The following is a 10,498-nucleotide window of genomic DNA, read 5'->3' as shown; positions in this document are numbered from 1 at the left end:
CTGAAGAGCTGAACACTGGGCTGACCCCAGAGAATGAGGGTTCCTCCCCTACGTGGACCTGCTCCTCTACGTTCAGACCACAAGGCATGAGAACAGTCACTTAGTCATCTTGACTTAAACGTCAGCCACCAAGAGCGTCCCTCCACAGTACACACACCCCAACCGTCTACCTCTGGAGCTGTGACACACACCAGAGGGGACGTGGACACATGACGTCCAGATCTCCCTTCAAGGACTTGCCCAGCTGCCAGAAGTGCTGCCAGTGGGCAGCCTTAAACCAGCAGCCCTTTTGGGGGCCACATACATGCAATGACCCGTCATGTGGATGCATAAAGACCAGGCAATGGGACATGTCAGGAAACCCTAAGGGGCCACCTTCATCCAGAGCCCCCAGGGGTCAGCTCAGGTCATCTGGGCAGCATCCCAGCTTGATTTTTCCCTCTTCCCTGTCCTGCTTCTTCCCTCCTGATTCCACAAGTGCTGACCCCAAGACACCCCTAATACACATCCCGACACTAGACTCCACCTGGGTCAAAAAAAAAAAAAAAAAAAGATTCCAGTGTTCAGGATTTTTATTTGAAAATTATTAGTTATTCACATACTTACAACTTTAAAAATCCCCAAAGAGAATACAAAATTGCAGAAACAGGACTTTGGGAATGAACACGGTTAGCTTTGGTTTAAAATCCATAATGTTCTCTGACTAAAATGAAATTAAGGTAAATATTAACCAAAGAAAACTATCATGTTGAACCATTGAAAACTGCCATTTGATAGGTTAAACTACGTTATGTTCCATATGCTTCAAGCTAATAGAAAAAAAATGAATCAGCCTTTGAAATTTAGAGAACATTATGCTTAGGAATAACATGTGGGTAAAATACATAACTAATAATTAAATTAGAAATTAGAAAATATATAACACTATGGTTATTGACAAGTACCTAAACCTGTAGGTTGAAGCTAAAGTGGGTCTTAGAAAAAGTAGGCTTCATCTACTGACATTAGAAAAATAATTGATATTGTTTCCAATTTAAGAATTTTGAGAAAAAAATCTCTAAGGAAATGAAAAGTTAAAAGAAAGAATATTATGACTAACTAAAAATTTAAAAAAAAACAAAGATCAATTAAGCAAAAAAACTGACTCTTGAAAATTAATAGGCAAAAGTCATGTAAGATTATTCTTAGAGAGAAGGTCCAAAGAAAATTAATAAGCCAAAATGAACACAATTATAGATGCTGCAGAGATTAAATGTATAAGATATTATGGTTAACTTTATGCCAATCAAGCTCAAAATTCACAGGAAATAGATCCGCTCCTAGAGAAACAAAACTTACCAAAAATGAATCTGTAAAAAAAACACACTGCAGAGTTCCATTCATGGCTCAGCAGTTAACAATCCTGACTAGGATCCACGAGGATGCAGGTTCAATCCCTGGGCTCACTCAGTGGGTTACACATCTGGCATTGCATGAGCTGTGGTGTAGGCCACAGACATGGCTTGGATCTGGCGTTGCTGGGGCTGTGGTGTAGGTTGGCGGCTGCAGCTCCAATTCAACCCCTCGCCTGGGAACTTTCATATGCCATGGGTGCAGGCCTTAAAAAAAGACAAAAAGAGACAAAAAGAAAAAAAAACCTGAATAGTACTAAGATAATTACCAAAAATTAACCAGACATTGATTGTTGCACAACACTGTGAATGCCATTAAGGCGGCTGAATTGTAGGCTTATTTGACGTTAAATACATTTTACCACAATAAAAGTGTAAAAAATAAAACCCTCCATCCAGAAGACGATCAGTCACATGTGTGTCCTTCATTATCAAATCCCTCTGGAGGATATTTTCTCTTCCTTCTCTTAGACCATATAAAGACTGTCCTCTATCTTAACCACAGGTCTTTTTATGTTTTGGAGGGGGGGCACCTCTCTTCCATAATGTCACAAACTAAAGTATATATTTTTTGTTTTTCCTGTGAAGTATTTGGGTGGAATAATGGATCCTAGTTCTGTTAAAGGAAGAAATGAGTGAAAATGACAACTTTACACAGTCTTCAGGTGAACAGGATCCCTGATATAACTGGAAAGTAGTAGGATGTAATTGGGGGAAGGGAGGAGCAGTAAAACACCTCTGGGACAACTCTGTCTTATAGCTTAGAAAATAAGCTTTGCTCTGGAGTCTCTCGAGGCACAAAACCTGAGAGACAGTTTTTATTGGTGGCCTGAGCCTCTGATTTGGATAAGAAAAAAAAGTGTAACATATAAATAAAAATAACAAATCATTTTTGTAAGAGCTTACAATCACCGGGTGAAGGTGTAAGAAAAAAAATAAATAAACTAACATCCTGTATGTGTAAATATTTGTTGCTGGTATTAAAAAAAGTAAAATACAGTTTATGCAATGCAAAAACTTGGAGAAATGCCTCTGGAGCACACCTGCCCTCACGGCAGGATCACAGTGCTGCCCCCACACTGTTCAGGCGGAGGCCCGTCCACTGGAAACGTTCAGAACCGTGTGGCCGTTGTGAGTGATTTCTGGCTATTTCCTTTCCATGTGCACCTGAGGGGAAAAAATACAGAAACAACATGTTTAAGGGTTTTAAAGTACTTGTCCCTAAGCCATTTCCACATCCACCTCTTCATGTGAAGCAAGTCACAGCACGAGTGGAGGCACAATTTAAAACCCAGGGATGTATTGGTTCTAGGGAGGAAGTAGCCCCATTAAAACTCGTGTCACCTGCTGGGTCACTCAATCATGAGACTGCAGATCTATCTTATAAAACCTGGCCCCAAGTACATTTGTGGGTCCTGTCCACAAAGTCATCATGGGAAATGATGGATTTTACACATGAAATAGAAAAGTGTCAAGACACCTACTTTCCTATCAGGTGTACCCCCACCCCCTCCGTGGGGCTTGGGCTTAAAGCCAATCAACCTGTAGATCTACTTTAGTTCTGATCATTCTGATTCACAGAGATCCTTTATCACTACATTAAATTAAAAAGCAAAGTCATTTTCCTGACTCAAAACCTGGACATAAATTAAGAACAGAGTGACAAAGAGGCTGGGCAATCTAGCATCTACATGAGAGTTTCATTTTCACACATAAAATGAACACAACAGTTTTTGATGTTGATATCAGGTTGTAATTCCTATATTTTACAAATTTGGGCAAGCACTGAAACACTGGTATATATGTATGAAATTTCCTGGTGTCTAATTTGTGCAGCAAAGCAGGTACAGGGCCTATAGACATGGGATCTGTGGAGAGTGGGTGGCAAGAATGAAAAGAGAATCAAAAGCTTTAACAAGGACTCAACCAAGCAACTTCTCTAAAATGGAAAATGAGACCAATAATAGGACAGTTCTTTGCCAGGCCTTTGAGTTCTTGAATTCTACCAATTTCTAGCTGAACTGGAAGAGATACAGGTTTTCTGATAAATGTATAACCAGAACATAAAGGAAATGAAACACTGTCAAGTTTCTCTGTTTCACCATCATCAGTTTTTTGGAGCTGTATCTTACCTCCATCCCTGGACAGATGCGCAGAACAAACTGAAATAATGTCAAGACTTGGGAGCTCTTATCTCTGAATGTGTTTGGCTAAAAAAGGACTACAAATGTAATCTTTTTTTCCCCAAAGAAGAATGAGAAAAGTTTTGTTTGCGACTTGACAGCAGCCATCCATCTAGGCTGGCTCGTGTCACCTGCTGGGTCACTCAATCATGAGACTGCAGATCTATCTTATAAAACCTGGCCCCAAGTACATTTGTGGGTCCTGTCCAAAAAGCCATCATGGGAAATGATGGATTTTACACATGAAATAGAAAAGTGTCAAGACACCTACTTTCCTATCAGGTGTACTTTCTTTTTCTCTTGATGCTTCTTGCATAATTGCTACCCCCCAAAGAGCGCTGAATATGAAATGCTATATATTCAAATGCCCCTTAAGTTAGGGAGAAAAATAGGAAATTCTTCAAGAATGCTGAAACCCCATTGGGTGAAATCAGAAGTTACTTTCATTTTAATGCAAGAAATTAAAAATAAGGCAGGGAGCCTTAACTGCATCGAATCTCCTGCCTCCATTTTTTAAGGCGAGCCATATCATGTGTGGTTATATATTTAGATACTCTCTAGGTAAAACTAAAAACAACCAAAAGAACAAATGGAAATACATTCACTGTTTTCTGCTTGACGATCCTCCAAAAATCACCTTGTTCCATTCCCCATAACTCTTTCTCAAAGTAATTTTTTTTTTTTTTGTCTTTTTGCCATTTCTAGGGCCACTCCCACAGCATGTGGAGGATCCCAGGCTAGGGGTCTAATCAGAGCTGTAGCCGCCAGCCTATGCCAGAGTCACAGCAACGTGGGATCTGAGCTGTGTCTGCGACCCACACCACAGCTCACGGCAACACAGGATCCTTAACCCACTGAGTGAGGCCAGGAATCAAACCCACAACCTCATGGTTCCTAGTCGGATTTGTTAACCACTGAGCCACAATGGGAACTCCTCAAAGTAATTTTTTATAAAGAAATTTTAATTCTAGTGACTTTTAACCCAAATGGCCTTTGTTTCATGGTGTGAAATATTTGAAACCGAGACTGAAGATGAGCATCTTGTGTATAAAATCCTTGATTTGACGTTTCTCTTTCTCATGTGTTACTATGGTGTAGACCACACTCTGGCTGACAGCACAAGTGAGAGAAGGCATCTCTTTCACAGGGCAGGTTGTGAAGGGGGTTGAGATGACTGAAAGCTTGTTAGCAGATCCTCGTGGATGGCGCGAGGCTGGGGATAAGGAAGCCCGGGCTCATCTCCCTCTCCTGGGGTCACTGCTGATCCTGGAAACATCACTTAAGCTCTCTCCACAGTGGGGGCCTCAGTTGTGAAATGAGGCAATGACCTACCTCATAGGAACCAAGGGATGACTACAAACCACAGGCTGAAAACACACCAAGCTAAGTGTTGGGTGTGATCATGATGCTGCTCAGAGAAGTGGCCCCTTAGTGACTTTGAGAAATTACTTAGGTTCCTCTGCCTCAGTTTCTCCATCTGAGGGAGAATACTGCCAGCTCAGAATGGTTGTGAAGATTAAAAGAGAAAATGTAAAAAAAAAAAAGTTCAAATTCAGAACAAGCAGAATATAAGACCAGTGGGTGGTGGGTTTCTTGGCCCTCTCCCCTCCTTCTCTTGGGCTTGGTTCATTATAGTTCTTCCAATGCAGGTTGAAACTAAGTCTAACTCTTAAAATTGAGCTAGTAGATAAAGCCACTGTCATGGAATTAGAGCTTACTAAAAGCAAGAGAGCAAGAAAAACTCCCCTGCATTAATGAAGTCCAGCACTTGGCTCAAGACATTGAGAATTCTGGCTCAAGACTCAGTCAGTTCATCCTCATTGAACAGCATGGCCCTGGTTCAATCCCAGGAACCCTCAACCTCCTCATCTTTAAAGCAGTCTAACTTTTGTGTATATACTGGCACATATATTGTCAAGTTAAAAAGTACTGAATAGTAAGAGAGGATTTCTACTTGTAACTTAATGGAATAATGCATTTTCTCTCCCCTCATCCTTACAGAAATCACCCTAAAAAGGATAATTGGCAGATAAAAATTGAGCCCAATCATTGATGAAATCAGGAGTTATTTTAAATCCCAAATGACGAAATATCTGGACAGGCTGCCGTATGCAACTGGATCTAATGCGCTGTGGTAAGGCAGAGAGAGGGTGCTTAAGGGGAACAGATCTCAGCAATCACGGGAGAGCATGGTTCTCCAACTAAGGGGCAGATTCTAAGGTGCCAATGAGGAATCATGTAGAATCATTATCTTTGCCTGAAGCACATACACCGGTGATGTCCTAGGAGAAGAGAGATTCTGAAATGCAAGCGGTATGAACCGCCCATCACTGCAGGCTAGGCAAGAATACAGGCTAAATGAATACGTGTTCTCAATTTCTCTCCCACTTGCTGATGGACAAAGACAAACACACACCCTCTTCCATCTCTCTGTGCCATGAGGAGCTTATGTATTACAGAGAGCAAATTCCACTCAGCCTGAAATGATGCCTTAGCCACAACTACCCACAAATATACGGTCTAGAAAAAACTCAACGCAAAGGCAAGTAGTAGGAAAAACAATAACAAAAAAAGCAGTACAGTATCTGTAACATACACAAACAAAAACATGAGGAAAATGAACAAAATGAGCATGTGAGGGATGAAAAAATACTCACTTAACAAATGAAAATTACGTAAAAATATAATGCAATACAGTCAAAGAAAATGGAGAACAATCAACCTGTGGACAATAGACATCAGAGCACAGGAAAACATGGTACAGCAACAGAAGATGATGAAACACGAGTTGATAGATGCCAAAGTGAAATGGAAGAGAAAAATGAAAACATCAAAGAAATGACAGTTCTGAAGGCCACACAAAGAAGATTAGCTACAGCTAAAGAAATAATAGAGACATTGGAGGACAGGATGGAGAAAGAAAGCCACATCACTGTAAACTGATAAAAATTTTAAAAGAATTAAGGAGATAAAACAGACAGGACAGGCAACATATATATTACAGATATTTATAAAGAGGAGACTCCCATCAAATAAAACAAACTCAAAGACATAACTCAAGTAAACTTCTCAAAATAAAACACTTGAACGTAGAGACCAGGAGTATGTGATGTCTTAGGAAAAACCAATGACCTTCAAAATAAAGAAAGAATCCTTTGTGCATCCAGGAGGGAAGATCAAGTTATTTGAAATCAGAGATGTGACAGAAATATGTTTCATACAACTGACCCTTGATCGAGGTGGGGCTGAGTGGCTCTGACCCTCTAAATGGTCAAAAATTTGTGTATAACTTTACAGTCACTCCATATCCACATAGTCAAACAACTGTGGATCAGGTAATATTACAGCACATAGTCACTGAAGAAACTCTGCATACAAATGGACCCATGCAGTTCAAACCTGTGCTGTTCAAGGGTTACCTATATTTACAGTAAGTCAGGGATTCTAACTCCAAGGGACCCCCTCCCCTTTAAGATGACATAGAGCCTTGTTTTCAAACTTTTTTGGGGGCTGCCATGCTCAATAGTAAATATGTTTAATTTTACATTGAGTCCCAGTACAGAGTCACCAGCTCTATCTATATTTGTGAACCCTGAAAGGAATTCATGAAATATCTACTACTTCTAGGAAACACACATAGCTGTTTTTCGTCCATTCCCTTCTTTTCTATTGCATTTCTTAAAACTTGCTGGTCACCCCTGACTAAACAGATTTCATAGCCCCACTCATGACTTCCATACCACACAAAGTTTTTAAAAGGCTAAACTAGAGGACAAACTTTAGCAAACTAGAGGTGTAAAAAGTGTCCTTTAATAGAAGTGGGTAAAATAATAGAGGTCTAAGTATTTTTAAAGATTTGAAAGTAAACAGTGAAAGAAAAACTAAACATTTAGTAGAACGTAGAAAAGGAAAATAATGATGTTTATAATGTGGAGTCAATAATAAGGAAATAAAATATTTCTAGAAGAAATTGAAGCAATACACATAAAGTGCAAAAAAAAACCCCAAATATTACAAGCTATAAATTTAAAAGTTTTAAGAAAACCTAAAAACTGAAAGCATAGCACAACAGCACTAAGACAAAATATACCTACAAGGGCAAGATTAAATCTCAGAGCTAAATCTAACTACCTGTCACCAAAGGAGACACATCTACAACTGATATTAAAAGCCGGTCAAAGATATATCAAGCAAATAAAAACAGGGGACTCAATTTCAGTTTCGAACCACTCTGGATTCAGGGCCAGAGACATTAAATAAATTGAAGAAAGGAACTCTAAAGTAGTACGAATATGTAATTCATAGTGCAAACCCAAGTCATGAATATCTCGGACTGAAAAATCATAACATTAAAATTATCAAAGCAAAAATGACAAGAACTACAATGTGAAACTTGCTATAACAGAAGACTACTTCCCCTCTCTCAGTCTAACTCATACCAAATGGACCAAAAGAAATAAGGATAGCGAAAACCTAAATAATGTAATTAATAAAAAATCACTCTAATTAAAAGTTAAACTCTGTATCTTAAATAGATAATGTCCATCTGTTAAATGCCCAAAGAACATCCACAAAATTTAGCCAATATACTACATCACCAAAAAATATTAATATATATTGTTTTGGGGTAGATATACTACAAAGAACATTTTTGTTTAATCACAAGGCAATGCAATGAGTGAAATGATGTATAAAATAGAAAATAAACATTTAAAAAATCCTCTAACTAGGAAATTGGAAAGATCTCCTTCTCAAATAATTCTTGGGCTAAAGAGGAAGTGAAAACCAAAATTGCAGAATCTATAGATAAAAACACAACTATGATAAAAGCACTACACACCAGAACCTATAGGTTATAGCTGCAACACTATTCAGATAAAAGTTCTCAGACTTAAAAATATTTATATTAAAGAACAAGAAGGAATGAAAACATGCACTTAAGAAGTAGGAAGCAACAACAAAGTAAATCAAAGGAAGGGAGGAATTATTAAATATACAAAGCAGAAAGAGATAAATTATAAAGAAGAATACATGTTGAAAGCAAATTTCTTCTTTCTTTGGGGGAAAAAACAATAAAACTGCAACAATTAATTAGAAGGGAAAATGAGGAACAGGAAATAGAGAAAGCCATAAATACTCTGTAGCCTTTCAAAAGAACGCGATAACTATGCACTGAGAAGATCTAGGATATAATATTAAATGAGAATGGCAAGGCACAGCTATCATTTGTGCTTAGAAACAGGAAGGCCACACAGGACCAAATTCTTCCTGATGCACAGAACATGTCAGCAGAACAAAGGTGGTGCTGGGGCTCCACTCCAGGGGAGGGGCTGTGTGCTGACTGGAATGGCAGAGTGATTTACTCTTTATCCATAGAAATCTATTTTTAAAAATAAAGTTTTTGAATTTGGTAGCATTAGATATATCATTTGTTTAAAAACTGATGATTAAAATTACACTTTCATTATTGAGATTTTCTAAAGCTACTTAAAAGAACTGTGGGTACGTTTTATTATTATTGGGAGGTAAGGGCTCAATCTACAGCCTTTAAAGAAATGATCCCACTTTTACGCTGTAAAAGGCTCTATATTCACAAAGCACTGAAGCACATGCCCTCTCATCTGATCCCTGTAATGACAGAGGGAAGAAGCCCACAGGGCTGTAACCCCTGCTCTACACACAGGGGAGGACGCTGAGGCTCAGAGACCTTGGGGACATGAGGCCACGTGGCTGCTGAGTGGCTCCCCCACTATTCACACCGCCCTAGACTCCTAGATCTAGGATGTTAGCATATCTTAACTTTGGGGTTATAGCTGGTGGTACCATGAATAGATACAATGACACCTCTGCTACCCACTGGGAACAAAGAAACTTCAAAAATCCTCAATCAGGTCTGCTTTACCACAGAAGGAATCATCCTTTGTTATGGGCTGAACTGTGTCCCCTCCAATGGTACATGCTCAAGTCCTAAACCTCCCCCTCCCCCGGTCCCTCAGAATATGAAAATATTTGGGGACAGGGACCTTACAGAAGGGATTAGTTACAATGAAGTCACATAGTTGGGCCCTGATCTAATCTGACAGGTGTCCTCATAAGAAGAAGAGTTTAGGACACAGGCACTCAGAGGGGAGCATGTGAAGACACAAGGAGAAGACGGCACCTACAAGCCCAGGAAAGAGGCCTCAGGGGACACCGACCCTGCTGACACCCTGACCTCAGCCTTCAGCCTCCAGACAGTGAGGACATGAGTCTCGTTAAGTCACCTGTTCTGTGGTACTTTGTATGGCAGCCCCAGAAAACTAATGCACCCTTCAGCACAGAATCAAAAAGCACTTTCCTGAGTATTTCCTGATCATCGAAATGTGTCAATGAGACAGACTCAGCTCACCTACACTAACATTTTCAGAGAAGCAACTACGTGGTCAGTAAACATGACTTGGAAGCACCTTTTTCCAGATGCTGAGTTTTCTTTTCAAATGAATGAATTCTGTTCTGTTAGAGTGAAAAGCTTGCTGACTTAGGCTACTCCTCCCAGTGTGACAGGAGTGACATCAGAAGCTTGCACATTTACAGAGCTGACAATCTGATACTTGTTCTCCAAAGAGGGCAGAGCGTATACAGAAATAATGGCAGGAAGATATTCAATTGGGATGAGAATCAGGGTGTGTATCTCCTTATGTCTTTCTGTAGAGGTGATTCGAGCCACTGGTAGGGCTGAAATCCAGGAGTGATGCTCTGCCACCCTGTGAACTTGGGTGACAATCCCTCCTTGGCTACCAGGTCAAAGGAGCAGCTTCTCAGACTCAGCACAGAACATGGTACCTAGGGCGGCACCCACCACCCCCAGCAGGTCTGCTCTGTGCTCCCTGGACCAGTTCTGTGACCCTGGGGGAGCCTTTGACCTAATCTTGACCCAGTGGATAA

General features: G+C 39.9%; 1 protein-coding gene across 35 annotated transcripts in view; it reads right to left on the bottom strand.

Moving 5' to 3' along the window:
• Positions 1–554: 554 nt before the first annotated feature.
• Positions 555–10,498, bottom strand: part of LOC100517850 (ATP-binding cassette sub-family C member 4-like) — a 174,250-nt gene continuing 164,306 nt past the window's right edge. For all 35 annotated transcript variants that reach the window (XR_014819741.1, XR_014819728.1, XR_014819722.1 and 32 more), the window contains one exon: positions 555–2,558. Coding sequence is in view for 18 of the 35 variants with exons in the window: in XM_084982096.1 (XP_084838222.1) it covers positions 2,538–2,558 (21 nt within the window). In the remaining 17 variants the exon portion in view is untranslated. The remainder of the gene's footprint in view (positions 2,559–10,498) is intronic.

Source organism: Sus scrofa, chromosome 11 (genome assembly GCF_054392235.1).
Source record: "Sus scrofa isolate SSC_HxYL_T2T_F1_AM1 chromosome 11, Sscrofa_HxYL_maternal_Yorkshire_Landrace_v2.0, whole genome shotgun sequence".
Classification (NCBI taxonomy): Eukaryota; Metazoa; Chordata; class Mammalia; order Artiodactyla; family Suidae; genus Sus; species Sus scrofa.
Note: the sequence above shows the minus strand (reverse complement) of the source record. Positions and strands in the feature narration are given on the sequence as shown.